This window comes from Dermacentor andersoni, chromosome 10, assembly GCF_023375885.2.
Source record: "Dermacentor andersoni chromosome 10, qqDerAnde1_hic_scaffold, whole genome shotgun sequence".
NCBI lineage: Eukaryota > Metazoa > Arthropoda > Arachnida > Ixodida > Ixodidae > Dermacentor > Dermacentor andersoni.
This window is the reverse complement of record NC_092823.1, coordinates 120,188,282-120,208,985: the sequence shown is the minus strand read 5'-3', so window position 1 is coordinate 120,208,985 and position 20,704 is coordinate 120,188,282. Positions and strand designations below refer to the sequence as shown.

General features: G+C 46.4%; 1 protein-coding gene across 1 annotated transcript; it reads right to left on the bottom strand.

The window, feature by feature from the left end:
- Positions 1-1,280: 1,280 nt before the first annotated feature.
- LOC126544892 (dehydrogenase/reductase SDR family member 9-like) lies at positions 1,281-16,284 on the bottom strand. Its single transcript, XM_050192420.3, has 5 exons — positions 15,939-16,284; positions 10,558-10,764; positions 7,699-7,881; positions 4,258-4,390; positions 1,281-2,940 (listed from the first exon to the last, which is right to left on the bottom strand). Exons 1-5 carry the CDS (start codon positions 16,141-16,143, stop codon positions 2,610-2,612), a joined length of 1,059 nt encoding a protein of 352 aa, XP_050048377.1. The 5' UTR covers positions 16,144-16,284; the 3' UTR covers positions 1,281-2,609.
- Between the last annotated feature and the right edge of the window lie 4,420 nt (positions 16,285-20,704).

The following is a 20,704-nucleotide window of genomic DNA, read 5'->3' as shown; positions in this document are numbered from 1 at the left end:
CCGGAATATTCGCCTGATTATTGCCCCTTTCATTCTGCACATTTCTTTAAAATACAAATTTCGAGAGTGATGAAGTTTTTTGAACAACATTGAAAGCAATCGTATAACGTTTCCGAGGGCCTTTAATCGAATTACAAGCTTCGCGTAAAGCGGAACCGCGTATTTATTTGAATTTTTTCCTGCACGTACAGCGTATTTGGTTGCTGCCCGTGTGAGCCTTCCAATGGCACTATCAGGTGTAGGCGCCAACCGCTATGTCTTCACGCATGCTCATATTGTGGAAATTGACGCGACTTCCGAGATCTGAACGCGTATGCGGGTTTACTCAACAACTGAACGGTCGTGAAATATTTTAAATGATATAGAGGCACGGCCGACAGGAAGCATTCCACAAGAGAGAAGTCGGAAGGGGGAGGGAGGGCGCGAGAAAGGAAGCGCAAAGGCTTCAGCCGGAAAGAAGCTGAGCAGGGGGATAAAAGCAAAGGAGAAGAATCAGAGGCATTGCGTACGTGTTTCACAATGAGTCCCAAGTGAATGCATCGAATAGCGCAAGAGTGGGCTTCGTGTCGTGCACTCAAGTACTGCGAATTCCGTATCACCGATTAGTGCACTTATATGCGTTTTTGAATAACTAGGAGCGTTGTCTTGAACAAATATCTCGCTTTGCCCTAGTAGTGCCTCGCCATTTCGTGATGTCCCAAATATACTTAGTAGTCACAGTAGGCTGGACTAATTACGTTGGGATACCTCCATGATAACTTGTGAAAACTATATTATTTAGCATTAAAATTATGGATGGCGCAGTTTTTGCCCTATATTCTCTAAGGAGGACCAGCTGTAATGTAATTTAGGCAGGTTTTACTGCTCAAAAAGTGAAAATGGTACCAAACTTTCATCCAGCCTAGTTGCAGACATAAGCGTCAAGATTGTTATCACATGAGAGTGTTGGGAAACTATCCTGTGACATAAGAGCAGAGCTGCTGAGACGGAATGACCTCCCTCCTGCCCTAACAAAAAGATATCTCGGCTGGTAAATGCACAATTTCGCTTGCTTCGGCATTCCGGGAACATCAAGATTACCTTGGTCCGGTGTACACAATATTGAATAGTTCTAGACCTTTAGATCTCTCGTTGCCTGAGATGCGAAGCATGATCACACAAGTTATGGCCTCATTGAGTTCATTATGTTCTCGGGGTATATAGCTGAGTATTGTGCAACAGGCAAATAGTTTAGTGGCCTCGCATGCGCCCATACTATCTCAGTGAGAGCAGCTTAGAAATTCAGACGAAGAGATTTTTATTATGAGACAAAATATGGCACGTCAGCCTGAACTCCTGTGCCCTAACAAAAAGCTTATGGTTTGGGTAAGGCAGAAATGGAACAATGGGGAATGGAAACGTGGCAATGATGACGATGATAGCAACGCTGAGTGGCATAATTGCCTCAAAAAAGCACATGCACACGACGACACAGGTGATCTGCGTTGTCGTGCGTGTTTCTTCTGCCTTTTCTGCGTGTGCATTTTGCAGCAATTATGTCGCTGAGCAAGAAACAACCGGGCCAACAACGAGTTTTATTGATGATAGTAATGACAGAAAAGAAGCCGCGCGGAAGAATAAGAAACAATACAAAGAACAAGAACTACAACAATTATCACAATCGCGTACGTCTCCAAAGAAGCAACAATGGCCTTCATGGCCGGACACGCAAATTATTTCGTCCATGGATCCAAAAGAAGACTTAGAATGTGGCACGTTATTAATTCGTACTTCATATGCAACCACTGATTGTCTATAGCAACTAGAGTAAGCACGCACAAAGCTATTGTGTCTAGCAAGGTGCAGTTCCCACTTTGAGCTCTAAGCATGGTCTCCGAGATCGCGAAGGCCACACCAAATTTCAGACCACATAGACAGCATGTTTGATGTATTTGAGTGTTGTGTGTTATCCTGAACCGAGGCTCTACATCAGGATGTTCAGTTGAATACAGCGGTTTTGTGAAGACACGTCAACAAACCAAAACGTTTTACTGCAAATATACTGTACAAGGATAAAATGAGAACAAGGAGCACATAAAACAAAGGAATCAAACGCGGTAAGCTTCTACCTATTGTTCACTCTTGCGCACTTCCGAGTAGCGCATGCGCATTGTCGTATCTTCGTACACATTCCTACACAGGACGTGTGAGTCATCTGGCACTTAAGTATACATGGTACACTAAACAGTATTGAGTATTCTTGTTTGTACCATAATGATCTGGCATGTGCGCAGCACTCGATCGTCATTCCATTAATGTGGAAAATATTCTGCTGAGGTCATACCATACAGGGTACACGCTTAAAATTGAAATGTTTGTTGGACCTAAAAGCAATGAGTATGTGTCTTGCACGCGTTGTATGTGCGATCCACCGTTGCTGTTTATAAATAAGAGTACTACATGGTACTTTTGGACACTCATGCCTAGGCACACAAACGTTATCACATTTGGCAGTCACCGGAATGCGGCCGCGCCAGTGGGGACCGAACCAGCGACCTCGGGCTCAGCGGCCGGGTGCCATAGTGACAGGGCCAGCGCTACGGCGGCAGCACATATTGTAAAAACAAGGTTCAACATACAAGGTTGATCATCTTACGAATACCGAGGATTAAATAATCTACCGCTTCATCGGGCAAAGTCCTGAGAATGCAAAGCGACGTGTACTCCAGGGGTCCAGTGGCCGGGTAGCAGGTCTTCGGATACGTCTCCCTAACTGCCGCAATCATTTGATTCACAACTTCCTGGGGGTTGTCGCGCATGGAGTAAGAGTAGTAGGTCGACGCCGACGTGAGCCAATTCTTAATTTCCGTCTCCGTGTAATCGGCGACGACTTCGGGCGCTTGCTTGTTCAGGTCTCGCTCGATGGCTCGCATGGAACCAACGTCATCGTTGATGGCAGTCCTGAATGAGACACAGGAATGCGGCCACGCCATGTGAGACAAAGGGCAAAATAGGTTTGAGAGCTTCATTTTCTTTGCGATATACTTGTGAGGATCGGCTCGTGACAGTGACGCTTGTGGGGGTATTTATTTCCACTGTTCTCGATCGTGATGAGCTAGAACCACATTATCGCTGTGCATCTCTTTCAGAAAAGAAAGCAGCAAAACCAAATATGGGTGAAGACCGAGAAGTTTAGACTACGCCGTTAGGTGGAACACAGTCACTTCTTTTCTGGCATAAAAGTTAAGCACTCTTTCGGTTGGCTACCATGTCTGAAGAGGGTGCCACAAGTGCTGCTGTTCCCGACAACTTAATCCGGCAATAACGTTAAGATGCTTCCTGCACACGCACTTTTACATAGAAGATTCCTAAAACAACCCTTTGCCGCAAGCTTTCTTCTATGTAACGAAGCGTATACAACTCTTACCATTATCTAAGCTTGATCTGAGAACGATAACCACGGCATCTCTAATGCAGAATTTGAACTGATAAGATCGATTCGCTAACATACGTGCATCAGCTTGGTGCGCAGTATGCGTCAACTAACTTGGCCTCACCTATGTCATATAGTACGCATGTGCAACGTATGTGTACGCGAAGAAGCTCAGCTTACTTTTCTTGTGCACCCACCTAAGCATAAAACACCATCGTATTTTGTGCATAATAAGGACGTCAGCTGTCTATTGACCAGTTACTCAAGAAGACAGTGGCAGTGATACGCTTTGCAAGCGCGTTGTAAAACAAAAAAAAAATAAACAGCTTTAGACATTAAAAAAATATTTGAAGGATTGACAAGAACGTGGGGTAGACAAGATGGAATTACGTCCAGGCAATTATGTTAAATATTCTGTAACAATTAAGGAGGTTTACGGCTGGACATGAAATAAAGTAATTATATTATTGCTTCAGCATTTAATTATTTGTTGTTGCACTTCAAGTCTAAAGAAAGTCTGGAAATTTTACTAAAGAAATATTTTCCTTGAAACCTAACTATGGGTTTATTAACGTGCTTGTAAGGTGCGTCGCACCACTGCCAAATTACTAAATTCACTAATTTATGCTTTGTACCACTGGTTTGAAACACATAGAAAGGAACCCTACGAAAAAGATGTTTTGCTTCATAAGTTCGACAATACTGCATAATCCATAGTAATCGTACACACCGAAAGGGTCATAACAGACTGTTGAAAGTAAGAATATCGAACATATGCTTTTTTTTCATTAGGGAGAGATTTATGCCAATAAAGTAAAAGGGTGCTTGGTAAAAAATTCACTTACTTGTACAAAGTTGGCTCGATAGCAATAACATCGACTCCTTTACCATACAGCTCTCTTCTGAGACCGTCGACAAGTGACAAGGTTGCGTATTTGCTCATGCAGTACGCCGTCGCAAGTGGGAAGGTATATGATGCTGAAAACAGAACATCAAGCATGTTAACGTTCAACGCACTTCTAAATGTCTAAGGCATTTAGCACATCAAATGTTTCTCGAGGTATTTCAAATATCCAGATTGTTGTTTATACTGGAGTACAAAATCACCAGTTTATTATTTCAATAATTGTGATTAGGGGTTGGGAAACAAAATGGTCCGACCGAAAAGGCGCAAGGAAAGAAACCAGAAGGGGAACACAAGACACTATGACGTAAATATAGGCACGTTGTCCTTTCGACATCCCAGAGCACCGATTATGGGGAGCGTTCCTAAACTTAGGCGCAATGAAATTCCCATATTTACTTCACTTCTGAAATAATTGTCCGGGAATATAGGTTGGACGCCATAGCCGACCCTTTACACTGGCTTGGCTTGCGAAGGCTGACTGCGTGATGCTCCCTCCTATAGACCGTTTTTTCATGGGCGCCGCCATACTGCGTTTGCAGTGGCGCCATCTATGGGCAATCGGCATGCTGGCTTGGGCGAGCGCTCCGTGTTGTATGCAAAGTATACGCTCGGTGGCGATTTCCCATGGTTGTTTTCTCGCTCACGTAGAGCATTTAGTATTACGTGGTCTCCTACGCGAGAAACGGCCCTGCGAGACGTACTGAAGCGATTCAAGTCAGCACGGCCGTAGTATCTGCGGTTTGAGATGGAAGGAGCACCCATCGGCGGTGTGTGCGCCCGTGTTTGAGTCTACAATCAGCCTCGGAGGTACGTTTTGTGCTTCGGAAAGTTCTTTTAATAAATGTGACCTTACTGCAGCATTCTCATTGTAGTTGTAAACTGTAGTTTAGCAGCAATGAGTAATTCCAAATGATATGACGATCCCAACAGCATTAGTACTGTTCTGCTACTGAAAAAGTGTTGCTGTTTACATTTACAGGCATTAAAATTGTAATTTTTTGATACATTGAGCGACTACCTGATTTGTTGGCCGAAGTTTCTGTCCACGAATAAAGTAGTTTTGATTAGTACTACTAACATATCGTAACGCGTGAATTACACCTGTCCAGTGGTCGAGCGATTGTATGCGAACTACACGAGCGTCCGAAGTAATGGTAAATGCTTGGTTATAGATCAGTTTGTTCCATGTAGCGCATGGTTCAACTATGCGGCATGAATATACGAGCTCTTATTGAGGTGGTAGAATGCGTTGTTTCATTTTCTTTCTCGCGAAAGACTAGGATGAGAACAGATTTTCTTTTTCTCGTTTTTTTTTCGCCCAGTCCTCTACGACGCACTTAGCAGTACTATAGAAATTATGCCCTCACACATGGGCACCAGATTCTTTTTTATGCGGCCTTGTTGAGATAGTACTACTTCACAGGGCAAAATGGCAATCCGGAACGACAAAGCTCATACGTACCATGGTGGTTTACCAACCGCAGTGATCGCTGTGTTGAGTAACGCCATCTGCCTCGTACAAGAGGAGTCTATGATAGACATAGCAGAGTAACTTCAAGTCTACTAGACTTGAGATGCATGAGAATGATGCTGGTGGCTTACTCAACTATATTATAACGAGTGGTATTTAGATGTTTCGTTATAGTATCGGGTTGGACGTACACGATCGTCCACTGCTATGTATTAGTTGCCACGCGAAGCGATCACGTAAGAGCAAGATTTTTTATTAATTCACCCTGGCAATTCACAGACTCAGGCTCTCTTCGTCGAGTGAAAACCGACACAGCCAAAATATTTCACAACACGTATGCGTACACACCACGGGTGATGTTACGCGTCGCTTCTTTGCGAAGCCAAGAGACATTTTCCGCATATGGTCGTTAGCGATGCACCGAAAGGCTACGCAGCTGTTCCCCGACGACCTTGTATGAACTGACATCAGATAAATTTCACGGAGAACGAGCTAAAGCATTTCCACCTCGTTCCGCAGCACGCGACGGCAACGCACTCAAGCAGCACCGCGCTGGCTCGCACAAGCCGGAGAGGAGGAAAGGCTCGCCGCGCGCCCTGTGCTCCTCGGCCGATGAAAAGGTCGCTAGTCGGTGACAGCCTAAAGGCACATTCACACCGAAAGCGGAGCGTCTAAGCGGACAAGCGGATTTTCAAAGCGGCGAGGCAGCGAACGCCCGCGCCTGTTCAGACCGGCCGCGTTGTCTGGCTATCCGCGCCGCCGGGAAGGCGGGGCATCTCGCAATTTCTTTAGCAATTTCAGGGACGTGCCGCCATCTCGCGGCACTTTGGGTTTGTGCGCGCACTTTCGATATATTTTTCTTCGTGGGTCGGCGCGCTCCCGTCCGCTATCTACTTCTGCAAAATGATGAGCTCAGACGAAGAAGACGAGATCGTTGGCATTTTACTCGCCACTTGTCTAGTCGATTTTCAAGATTTGTTACAGCGCAACACAAGACAAGGACAAAAGAAGGTATAAAGCGACGACACGGCGCCGTGTCGTCGTTTTATACCTTCTTTTGTCCTTGTCTTGTGTTGCGCTGTAACAAACCTTACTATGAATCCCAACCAACTGGCCCAACTTGCCGTTTTGACGCTTTTGAATAACAGAAGCGAAAAGCCCAGAGAAAGACATTCATTTACATTCCTTCACCAGCGCTTCCGCAGTGTCGGGTTCTGATTGGCTGCGGCCAAAGCGGCCAACTTATCCGCGCGGAAAAAATCGGTCCGGGCGCGATCCGGCCAAGCGGCCGCGTATTTTCCGCAAAGCGGAAAATCCGCGGCCACTTGGCCGGATCCGCTTGTCCGCTTGTCCGCTCCGCCTTCGGTGTGAACGTGCCTTAAGAGTTGCAAAGAAGATCCGCCCACAGAAAACGTAGTGCACCTTCTCTTCCCCTCTGAAAGAGAGCCGAACGAGCTGTAGTCCGCCCTCAGCGTAACGACTTTCGCTGGCTACTGTAAATGCTAGGCTAATTAGAAAATGAAAGCTTGTTGTTTCAAATTAACTATTACTTTTTGCAGAGCAGTGACTTCTGGATACCACATAATATGTGCCTAGACGTCCGGGTTGCATGCTGAAACCAGTGAAACAACGACCGACTTGTACGGAGGAAATAGTTTCAAGCATGCGAAACCGTGTGATGTCAAGCAAATGAGCGAATCTCATTGGCTGGCGCATTTATGCAAATTTTATTTTAGTTCGACAGTGTACATATAAGCTTGTAATTGTTAGGTTGTCACCGACTTTTCGATAATTTAGGTCCTCCATGCTTTTTTTATATATATATAAGAATGCCAGTGTGGCACTTCGCCTGAAGGCAGTGTTTTGGGATGCGACTCGGGCTGGCACTTCCAAAACTTTCGCACTCACCGTAGACGCTAGTGACAATAACCACGCGTCCTTTGCTTCTCTTCAACAGTGGCAGGAACTTTTTGGCGACTCGGACGACTCCGAAGACGTTGACGTCGAACACCTTGATGATGCTCTCCATGGTCATCCACTCGATGAGGCCGCTGTTCGGGATGCCGGCGTTGGCTACCACGGCCCACAGAACTGCGCACGTGCATGCGAAACTTATTTATTTTCTTTATTTGCAATACTGTTAGCCGTTGCGGGCTATTGAAAGGGTGCGTGAAAAATAATTTTCAACAAACTCGTAAGGCCAGTTCCGCAATAAACAAACAATGCATTCAGCAAACACATAATGACAGTTTACACTCAAATGATTCAGTTGTGTGTGTTTCAATAAACACATCTGCGTCAAGGGTGTACAATCGACTATAGTTTTTGCAAAAAGGAATATTTTATGGCATCAACGTGTGGCACATAGGGCATTACAGCATGAGGGTGACCTGTACGTGGGAACACACATCCAGGGGGACGCAAGTGTAGTCTGGAGTCCAAATTCATTTATTGTTATGCAGTAGGTACAAGAATTTCAACCTGGTTATTTTTCTGCGCGTTGCGAGTTCGGGCAAACAGGTACGAGATAGTAACGCAGTTACAGACTGCGCTCTTTGGTAAGCGTTAAAGATAAACTGTGCGGCTAGTCCTTCAATCCGTTCCAGTTCATTTATCAAGCCCACCTGGTGCGGATCCCAGACTATACATGCGTATTCCAGTGGGGACCGTACAATTGTTTTGTGCGCCTCGAGCTTTACCTCGGGTGCAGCATCTTTGAATTTTCGCCTTAACAGACCGAGTTTGCGTTGAGCAGGTCCACAAATGTTTTCAATGTGCTCGTTCCAATTCAAATTGTGCGTGATTGTGACCCCGAGATACTTAAGCTTAGTAACATGTTGAAGTTGGCTATTATTTATTTTTAAAGTAAAAAGCAAAGTGGTTTTCTTGTTAGATACAGTCATGTAAGCCGATATATCGAAATAAATTTTCATGTCCCACGTAATACACCAGTCATAAATAATTTGCAGGCATTCGTTTAACAACATTTGACCCTGGACATTCTTTACGGGACAGTAGATAAGGCAATAATCCGCAAATAGACGCAGTTCAATGTCATTAGCAATGCCATTTACATATAATAGAAACGAAATTGGTCCTAAAACCGAACTTTGTGGTACACCAGATAAAACAGGTAAAAAGGATGATCGTTCGCCTGCTATTCGAACATATTGCTTTCTGTTTGTAAGGTACGCATGAATGCATTTCACAATTTCTGTATTAACTCAAAGTTTATACATTTTCTCACTGAGTTCTATGTGACAGACCCGATCGAAAGCCTTCGAAAAATCAACTGCTATAACATCAATTTGCTCCTTGTTGTTAATTGCAACACCACTGTATTTTGGAAATTTTAATTGTAACTGGTTATTTAATTGTTAATTGCTTACACACTGTCTTCACAGTAGGGCTAGTTCTCATGTCGCCAACACCATAGGCGTAGGAGGTTCAGCACAGCGTTACAAAGAGTCTTACAACCATTCCACGCGATTTTTCAATTCGGTGGTCAGCGTTCTTTTAAAGCACCATCCCTCTGCACTACTATGCCGCGTTTTGCTTTTTTTTATCTATCGACACGTTATTGTATTTACGTCCTCGGCAGCAAATAGCACTTTCGAGTTTTAGGTGCTACCTGCGTTGCAAAGAAAAGCAAATATTTATTTGAACAATTGCGAATAAATATCGCTTAAATGCTAGCTTACGGAAGCAGGCAAGCATACTGTGACTGCATAAAAGCAGAAAAAAATCGTCTAAATTGACGTATGTCCAGCTCGAAAACTTCACGGTGTGAAGAATACGCCTGGAGAAAGTTACAACAATTTTGCATATCCCTCTCTTGACGGGGCTAATGCCCTAGATACACAGACGCGCCAATATCGGTTAAGCTGCGCTTCCGATGGGGCTCACCACAGGCATGCGCATTTGCAAGGAAACGCAGCCGCATTCGTACGTTATGTTCCCACAGTAAACAAAGAAATGTCGTTAGTTCCGTGTCATAGCGCTTTCCGCCAGGGGAATGCAGCTGATGATCTGAGAAGAATAGCGCAAGGTTGGGGCGAAGGGAGCGACGGCGTTGAGAAGAGGGCGAGTGAGCGAAGCGGGGATCATCCAGGGGCACGACAGAGTCGGGTGCCACACAGCGTCGCGAATAGTGGCTGGGGTCAAGGAACGGGGCAGAAGGAGGGGACAAGGTTGTTCCAGGACAAACAGGACAAGCGGGAACAGGCAGACTTTTGCAAAACGCTTCTAAACATCGTAGCAAGTTCGCATAAACTGCAAATACATTTATTTATTTCTCCACTTCAGATACCCTAGCGGATGCAGTTTATAGAACAGCGATGTCTGTTTTCGGTGCAGAGTTGAAAATTTGCAAACTTGATACTTGTAGCTTTTTTTGTTTGTTTGTGGATATGCTGCTACCTAAAAAAAAATTCCATGCCAAAAATAAGAATTCTGCCTCCCACAATCACTATAGTTTAAACCTTTCTCTGAAATGCAACCGATTTCATTCAAATTTGTCGAGCGGTTGTCTGATAACACCTTTTTTGTGTTATACATGTACTTAAAAAGGCACTTCAAAAGGCAAATCAAAGTTGTTTATGATGCCTCAAAACATGTTGGCTTCGAGCTAAAGCTTCCTGTTTAGCGCGGTATACATCAAGGGTAACGGCAGCGCCTCGGCACGCCGTGATGTCAAAGAGCCGACGTCGCACTGACGATAGAACATAAAAAAACGCTTTCCATCGTTGCCGTTCGACGGTCGTCTACCTCTTGATCCAAGGTCCCGCTTGACCGCCTCGAAGGCTTCGTCGACCTGATTGTCCTTGGTGACGTCAAGCTGCAGCACTCGTACGTTTTGGCTCTTCTTGAGAATCATTGCACCCTCGCTGTTGGAGTCGAGGCACCCCGCGTACACCATGAAGTTCTCTCGAGACAAACACCGGGCGAGCATGTTGCCGAAACCCGTGTCACAACCTGCAAATCGAGACCCACGTGAGAGACTCCATATTTCACCGAGTTTCAACAGGAGCGAAACGCTTTCTCGTGCTTCAGAGTACTATACGGTGTGCGATTAATTTATGAAAACTGCAGCGATAAGGTGGAGTCAACTAACGCATATGTGGGTAAGTGGCGATCGCCGGTAAAGGCATTCATACTGCAGCAGGCATGAGTAGGCGTGTGCGGTGATACGCTTACTCATGCGTTAACTAAAAAAAAAATATACTATGTGGTGGAGGTGCTCGAAAGCCTGTTGAAGAAACTACAATTTAGAAACTATTGTAAGTGACCTAGCTGTTTGGGGGCACAGTCGTTTCTACTGGTCGGTGGGGTCATCGGAGGTTTCTGTGAAGGTGGCGTCAATGGCTTTATTATATCGTTATGGAAAGGAAATAAAGTACCAGAAAAGCACACGAGAGCATAGGAACGTTAAGTCCCTAAGTGCGAGATCGAACACAAGTTGAATTAAATTCTGGCGCAGAACTTTAGGGAAAAAAATCGATTTTTTTACGAGAAAAGCTGTAGTGAGGGCATTCTGAAATTTTGACCACCTGGGGACATTTATGGCGCTCCCAATGCATGGCAAACGGGCGTTTTCGCATTTCGCTCCCATCGAAATACGACCGCCGCGGACGCGAATTGGTGCCACGACCTCGCGCTTCGCAACGCAGCGCCAGCCGCTAAGCCACCACGTTGGGTGAGAGTACGCGATCAAACTAGTTCCACTGAGCGCGTACCAAGTTCTCACCGCAGCAGCTTTGATGGAGGGCTGTCTCATCGAAATCAATTAAATAATAAAATAAATTCAGGGGTTTTAAGTGCCGAAACCAAGATATGAGTATGAAGCATGGCGTACGTGGGTGACTTCGGGTTAGTTTTCACCACCTGGGGCTCTTTAACGCACACCCAATGCACGGCACAAGGGCATTCTTGCCTTTTGCCCCCATCGACATGTGACCGCAGCGGCCGGGATTCGATCCCGCGCCCGCGGCCTTAGAAGCGCAACGCCCAAGCGATTACGCCACCACGGCGGGTGCGTCTCAGTGAGCGCCTATAATACTAACTACACCAAAATGTGCTTCGTGGCCAGCAGACACTTTCGATATACCTATTTTATCCGTGAATAATATTTCGACCCCAGACTTACACATTTCTAAAGTTCTTAAGCCCTTGTGGTAAGCGTTGTATAAGTTATAATTATCTTTCTTTAATTCTATAGCATTCCTTGGGAACTACCTCGACTTTACAGTATGTGAGTATGTATGTATTTATTTATGTGTATATGTCCGCGCCTAACCTCGTTCCCGCCAAATTGGATGACTGGATATGATCAAATAGGTAGACCATTAGGCTGCTTCGCTGAGGCCAGTGAACTTGGAAACAACCGCGTGATCAACTCGAGTCACTGAGTATGTAACACTTTCAAATTCCACTTTTCAATGACCCCCTTTCACGCCAGCTTGTGTCCCTGGGCACGTGTCACTAGTTATTTGCCACCTTTTATAATAATGATTGTATAAAATACATCATCAACAGCTGCGCACTCACCATCAGACCAATTGCTGATAGCATTAAAGTCGCTAGTCCTCTCTACACGATGGATGCACCGCCATCTTTTTTTTTCTTTCTTTTGTGTGTGGTCTTAAGATGCCTCAGGGATAAGTGCAGGACAGTTTTGGCGTGTGCACCCATCTGTGTCGTGAGAAGTTGCAAGGGTTTTCATTCTTCTTGTGCTCTTTCAGCCGTTACAGCTCGGGTGCAGAACACTTCTTAGGCTCAGACGTCGACGTAACTCACGTCATCGTTTCCTCTTGGTCAGTGTTACGAAATGACCACCCCTTGAGCAGACAAACTTTTCATGTTTCGCGGGAAAGCAACAAGAGTAACACTTAAAATGCAGCGCGCATCGCAAAAACCAGACGCTGGCAATCGTGATGGAGAACGTGGTTAGCAAAGCCACTCGAGAGGAAACACCTCTAGGAAAATCAGCTTTTTTTTTCTTACGACCAAATGGGCCCTTGCGGTGTGGCACGGGCTGTCTGAGCCCTGTGGTGAAATAACAGGCCTATGCAGCAACTCATCAGACTACACACCGCTCGTGAGAAACGCAAAATCTTGTACCATGCAAAAGTTCATGTTTTCGTGGGGTAAATTACCGTTTAAAATTATTTGGTCTTAATGCTTTTGTTACTATTTATTGCCTAGAAGTTGACTGGCTGAAGTACCGATAACTTATGATACAAATATGTACATAGACGCAGGCAAATCACGATAATCGACATAATATCGCCATAATTAAGCGAAGACCTGATGAAAAATAATTCTTATGACAGATAATAGCGTTTCATAAAATGAAGATGAAAAAGAATGTAATCTCACTGCATGACAGATGCTTTCTTACAACTGTAGTAAAACGACATTAGGCATTCGCAGCGCCTGAACAGCTTTAAAACTGCTTGATAGAGTCGGACTCTGTACTTCCGTTAGGTCATACTTCAACAAATGCATATTTTCATGTTTTTTATAAGTGTAACTTCCAACTAAATTAAGAGTGCAGTGACTGCGATACATATTGTTGATATCTGTTATCTAAGAATTGATCCACTAAAGAAACTGTCGCGCGGAGAGAGAGAGAGAGAGATGAAGCGGAAAGGCAGATAGGTTAACCAGATATCAGTCTTATTCCTAGGTGCAGGCTAAAGTAAAAATCCGCTCCCTATATTCAAGGTTCGCGCGATGGCGACAAACTGGTCTTTAATCGCCGCGAGAAAGAGCTCAAGGCTATGGAACCCGTTCACGTGCCGAATTAGCGATATTTATCTTTCCAGTCTGCGCGGCGCCGTTTGATCGCAACGATTTTCCTGTCGAAGAAACGGTAAAGCGTGACCTCGACCGCGTTCGGTCCTCGCCCATTGCACGCTTCCCAAATGATGTGAGGAGTGCACCTCCTCTACCGGTCCTGCGCAACGTGCAAAAAAGAAAGTCCTTGAGCCGCACAACGCTCAAGCAAGTATACGCGAGCTGCTGCTTTAGAAGGCGCACTCACATAGCGGACAACCGACCTCTCTTCGGAGAAAAAAGAAATGCAGAGACAGGAATTGAATTGTGGGGTTTAACCTCTCGGAACTGCACAGAACTTACGTTATTGGGGACGCCGTGCATTGGAGGGCTCCGGTGTAATTGTAGCCACCTGGAATTACTATTAAGTGCACCCAGTGCACGGTAAGAACGTTTTAAAGCGAAGCTTTCTTTGCCTCTTTGACTTTCCGCTGCTGCGGCTGCTGTGGTCTTGCACGCCGCTAACACAGGCCACGTCGGGACGTAGTTGAGACGTACGCCACTAACGCCGGCTGCATGTCACAAGAACATAAAAGGCATGTGGTGCGGGTGTTTTGTTTCACGACATCTCTTTATGAGCTGCCATTCTCAAAATTCCGAGGAATAACATAGCACAGAGTGCAAAAAAAGGTTTGCGCCACGTGGAGGGCCTACGCTGTTGTGGTTCAGAATGATTATTAGCCGAGCGACGCCCGCGGCGTCGACACCGGATTTTCTGCGACGCGGGGCCCTAAACGTATCGCGTGAGCACGTGACTGGAGGGTGGCACAACGGAAACACGGTCCGAGAAGCGCGCGTCAACATTTACGCCGCGTCGTATGTGCACCATGCCCTCTGGACGCCGTAGCTAGGTGTGACCCCCCCACAAATGCAGTGCAGGGGCTGCAGCGCTTGTCTGCGTGCTCAACAGCAACAGCAGAAGGAGGAGGTGGGGAGAACGTTACGGAGGGAATGGAGAGAGAGAGAGAGGAGGCAGTTTTTGTGAGCTAACACGCCACGACCCAGAATGGCGACGATGCGTATGCTTAGTGCCGAGGAGACGAAACCTCGCATAAGGCGCCCGAGCGGAGCAAGAACAACAAACACAAGCGGAGCAGGCAAGGTAACATTTCAGATCACGTCACGACTGTCGTATGCCGTCTATATATCACCGCCAAATAACGTCGATGAACGCAAGCAGCAGACTAAGCTTCGCTTACATCGGTTCCAACAGTGCATGGGATCTGCATTTTTAATTTTTATTTTTGCATCCCGCCCCCACGAGAATCCGGCCGCAACGACCGCGAATCGAACCAGCTACCTAGGATACTCAGCTGTGCAACGCTACAGCTAGACACTGGTTCACCGCAGTGGGTTTCGGAAGAAATGCGGTAGCTTGTCTCAGTTGCCGCAGTGGTTCTGTAGCTGTAGTGTTGTAGGTCCTGGGTTCGAGTTGCGGCCGCATTTCGAAGGCTCTGTTCTTACAAGAAAAGGTTTCCGCGTAGAGCTTAGTGCCAACGTCAAGAACCTTATGGCGGTGAATATTTATTAATGTCATAGCCCCTGCGCTACGTTAAGACGTTAAAAAAAAGCAGCATTCAATTCATCAAGTGCAGCGCAAACTGCCATATTTGACTGACATTCATTCCAAGCTCGTTCAGCACTTTAAACATTCTCTTCCACCACTCGACTAAGATCAGCAGCCTGTCTACCCGGAAACACTGTTGACATAAGGATTATTTCCTGTATGACGAGGTGGCACGTAACGTAGCTGTAGTCGAACCGTAGAAACGGTTTAAGACCGGAAGACGTGCACGTGACATACAGCTGGAGCTCGAATTGGCCTAATTTCTCTGGACAGTATGCGCGCACAAAGCCGTAGGGCCACGCAGAAGTGTTGTCCAGCGATACAGCGAACAACAACAAGGAAAGCAAATATGTTTACGTAGAACCGTGCCTCTGTCGAGATGCGCAGAATCTTTGTGTGCAAGAAGGAGCGAAATTCGCTTCGGTGCCCCCCTATCGCAATGCGGATGTCGGGGCCGGGATTCGAACTCGCCACATCGCACTCAGCAGCGCAACTCCCTAACCACAGAGTAACGGTGGCGGGTCCGACATGGAACCTCAAAGCAAAGTAAATGTTGAAATGCTTGTCCTTTCTTTTTTCCCCCGTTTCTGATGCACGCAGGGGGAAGAAACTCGCGACACTCTACATGAGCTCCTCCTTTTCCCGCCTCCTCCCAGGTGAGTCACCCAGAGCAAAAACCGATGGTCTGATACGTCAAAGGCCACTAGTTATCGTCATAATCATCATCATCACACGTGTCACTCACCAGTGATAAGAACAGCCTTCCCATCACCGTTGACGAGGGTAACGAATAGCCTGCGCCAGAGGAACCGAGCCAGGCAGTGTGCGGCACACAGTAGAATCAGCGTCGTGCCCAGCCATTGGGCCGGCACGGCTAGGAACGGCAGCCGGGACCACACGTAATGGAGCGCGCACAACAGCGTCGCGAACAAGACCCACGACGTCCTCATGACGAGGGCTCACAAGCAGTCGTATTTAGTAACCCGCGATGCCACCAGCAACCCAAGACTCGCGGCCACTCAATACGCCCGCCGATCGCTGGACGAAGTCGACAGAAGGGGGAAAAAGTGCCGCAGTCCCGATTGCTCTCCGCCGGGCGCGTACTCTCTCGCAAGCGCGGCGAACAAGCCTCGGTATCTGCGTTGCCAACGTCTAGCCATATCTAGCCGAGAGGCGAATTCGCTTACAAGACGATTGGGGGAGGAAGCGGCTCGCCCCGGAGAGGAGGTTCACTCGGTGGAGGTCACTGACGGAACACCATCTAGACAAGAGAAGGCCTGGGCGCTCGGCGAGAGACGTCACGGAGAAGAGGACGGCGGCGTGCTCGGGGATACGGGTTGAATGAAGGGATTGCGGCCTCATGGGCAACGTTAACCAGAGTGCAGTTATTGTTTCTTTTTCAGGCATAGTTGAGCAGATGGCCCACAGAGAACAGAACGTGTTCCTAGATTATTTTATTAATGCAAAGCTATTTACGTATTAAAAAGCCCGTCCATAAAAAATGAAATGGTTCAACCTTAGGACTGAGAACGAATTTCGGGTAAATGATGACAGGGAGCATGGCGCATATTGAAAAATCACAGTGCTGTCCTCTTCAGAGTAGCTTCCTTGCCTTGATTTATCGTCGGCCTCAAAGAGTTTGCTGTTCATGCGACCACAAAAGTTCTTCAAGAAAATCTTAGCTCTGCACCATAACGCATATCTCATGACAACTTCACTGGTGTGCCTTTCTTTACATTCGGGACACATGTATTTATTCCAGTCTAGATTAGGCACTAAACGAATAATTTAGCTTTCTAGGCATTGTTGAATGCAATGCCGCAGTCCACATATTTACAACACATCAAATGAGTTTAGCAATGGAGACACAACACATTCGTGCAACTATTTACGAAGAAACAGCTGCCTTATTCCGCAGAATTCCAGCTTTTTTCTATTTTGCCTTAGCATTAGCACCCAATATTCTGTCATTGATATTGCGGAAATATGAACCCATGATTTTCGGCCACGATTTGTAATTGCTCCAGCAACTGGCCACGCAGCACTTATTAGGTATATCCTGGCATGAGCGTAATACACATTCCGCGACAATGAATGCTTGCCGGACACACCACCGCAATCGCTGCACAAGCACACAGCACGGTTCACGTCCGGCAAAAAAAGTGCGCTCGGAAGCATGTCGCAGCATGCCAGGACTTTTCTAACTCCGAAGCTATCCAAGGAGCGTCAGGGTTCCCGGAACTAATTGAATTGTTATCGCCGTCGTCTCCCAGTCAGTCTTCCGCGTCTCATTTTCAACACAGGTGCGCCACTCGTAGCTTCGTAGCACGCTGCACGGAATTTCTATGTGGGCCCCTTTTGCGTGACGTAGCTCAAGGGGAGAGGGCACAGCAAGAGGGTTTTGACTGACGCCGGTCGGCCTTCATTTATTTCGTCAGAATATATTTTCTTTCCATCTGCCCTTGTCTCTCCTGGTTGTGTTTGTACACGCGTGCATGTGTGTTTGTGTGAGCGCTCTCATCTCTGGGTGTGTGCGTGTGTGTTTTCATCGTGTGTGTATGTGTGTGTGTGTACGTGTATATATGCTTGCGTCCTTTCGTGTACTTGTGTTTTGAACGTGTGTGAATGCGTGCGTCTCTAAGTCCGTGTTTTATATCTTGCGTTTGCCTGTATTTGTGTGTGCGAACATTACGCCAGCTTGCGAGTTGTGTGCGGGAGTATGGAGCGAGGGAGAGGGGTAGGGCGAGGCGATTGGAGGGCTTTTCTGAAAGGGCTTTGTGCTTCTTATCTTTCATCTACGGTTCCGGGTCAGGGAATTAAGCTTCCGATTTAATTCACCCAGCGATGTGTACTTTCGTGTGGCTAATTCGTTTTGTTCTTATTCTGGAGATCAAGTTTTTCCCCCTGTCTGCGCCTTTCAGATACCCGTCCGTGTGTGAACTCTGCGCGGTGGCGCCGTCTTCAAGCCTCCACGGGGCAGATTTCATCAGGCTCTAATTACCAGTACAGCTCCTTTCTCGTTCTCCTCAGAAGGCACCACGAAGCTCTCGTGTCATAAAAAAAAATGTAAGTTTGGTTGCCTGTCCATGCATTTCCGTTTTACGGCACCGGCTGACCACCGGAATAACTAAATGTTGACCCTTACGGCCGCCGCGACCAATATATCAGTTACTGCGTACACATCGCTTGCGTGTTTACATTACATTGGCATAGAAACGCACGTGTGTCTAACGGCTTTGCACAAGGCAACAGTTAGTGGTTTTCTGAGACTCAGTTTTCTGTGTAGACTGGGCGTAAACCTTCAAATGTGCGCGAAACTGTGCTCTCTCTCTCTCTCTGAGCATCACGTTCTAATATACAGGTGGCGTTTAACACTCCCATGATGTCGCATTTCAAGTTCATTGCGTTTTCGCGCTTCGCACTTTAAATAAAGGCATCGATGCTCCCCCTCAGTGTTCAAAGATTACAAGTGACGACGCCTAACGCACACGCTTTGCGTTTACTGGAATACTTGCACTCGGCGACGCCATGCATTTCTGCTATTTATGCTATTTCTCTGCGACGCTGACACAGAAAGCAATGTTTCGAGAAAAACTACAGCATAAGCTGCACGGAATGTATGTCAAAAGTAGCTTAGGTTCGTAAAGCACGCTAGTAGCGCATTGCATGCATGCACATAGCGCGAATATCAATAGTAACGCTTAATCCGCGTGCTACAACGGTGATTAGTCTGAACCCGTGAGTTCAAATAGCACTCACTCACTGATCATTGCTTTATTATTCTTATCAGCAGAAAGACCGCCCTGATTTATTTTTTAAAGTGACGCCGTTAAAGAGAGTTTTGCAGCCGTGTTCATGCTGCTTAGGGCAAGCGGACTGCGGCGTGCTCGTTATCCTACTCGTTACGATCCAGCAACGCAACGTGCGTCTGAATCCCAAACTATTGCAGTGAAACGTAATTATCAACCATTACAAAAGATACCTTGCGTATACCTCGCTTGAATGGACAACTACTTCTTTCCGCGTACTATTCTCTTTCTTCGTTTCTTTCTTTCTTTCTTTTCTTAAGGTAGGAATACACTCTTAAAACGGTTGCACCCTTCGGGGTGTATATTTGTCGCACAACAATAATCGTCATCTGCCCTGCTTGCGTTTCCTCTCTTGAAAACTCGGCGCTGGCTACTTTCCTGTCGTGAATGCTGCGTCACACTGATAACGCGCATGCCGTTCATGACTGGGAAGTCCCGGGCTCACATTGTTAAAGAAAGGAAACGCGGGCAAGACAGATGACGATTATGGCTGTGGGACAAGATAAGCCCCCAAGGGTGTAAATTTTTCTAAGAGTGTACGTAATTTTTGGTTCTTACGTCTCCACGTTGAAAGACAGGTACTGAAGTTCGTACGGCTGCGGCGGTGAAAGCTAGCTCGCGGTGTGGTCAGTACCAAATGTCAATCAAAGATGCAAGGTAGACTGTGTAATAGCCCCGAAGCGGCCGTATTTGCGCCCTTATGCAACCTTAAGGGTGTACATTAGTTTGCGGTTCAGAGCGCATGAAGGGTGTAAAAAGGTTATCAATTTCACATTTAGCTACACTCTTAGAGGTACACCTTTGGGGAGTATCTCTGCCACACAACAATAATCGTCATCTGCCTTGCTTGCGTTTCCTTTCTCGAAAACGCCGCGCCCACTACTTTCCTATCGGGAATGCTATGTCATGCTGATAACGCGCATGCCGTTCGTTACTGGAAAGTACCGGGCTCGCCGCGTTAAAAAAAGGAAATGCGGACAAGACAGATGACGATTATCGTTGTGTGGCAAAAGGGTGTAATCTTGCTTAAGAGCGTAAGAGTGTAACATGAAGAAGAACATGGTATTGGAATGTATAGCTAGCCCGCAAATTCGCAAAACGGATGGAGGAAAACGCTGATGTTTTTGTTTAAGTGAAATAACTAATACAGAAAACACTATAGCGAAGTACAGTATGAACTGTTATTGTCGTACGAATCATAAAAAAAAAGAAAGAAAGAACGTCCCGCTTTCTGGCGCCGTCAGAGCTAGACGCGTAGAATTTGCATTTAGTGTCCTCCTGGCACTAGCTGCTGTCTGTTGCTCACGTGTAAACACAGAGGACCATAGTTGAATGACTCCGTCCTGCGTATTTTGCATCGCGAGAGATCCGCCACAACAATGTTCGCTTCTTTCTTAACTTGTGGAACCACGCATTATTACTCTACAGGCATGGAAAAGAAACACGCACACACACATACGCACCCACTCGCAAGTACACAAGTACACGCACACACAAACCACCAAACAAAAAAAAAAACACGCACTCAAAGGCACACGCACAACAGGCAGCGTCCCACTCACCACCGTTCTTTCGACACCATGTTTTTGGCCCATGTCCAGAAACGCGAAACAATAGGAAGTTTCAGCGGGGCATCCGTGTAAAAGCAAATTTGCTTAGAGAGAACGGAATTAAGTGCCGGAAATGGCCATGTGCAAGACCC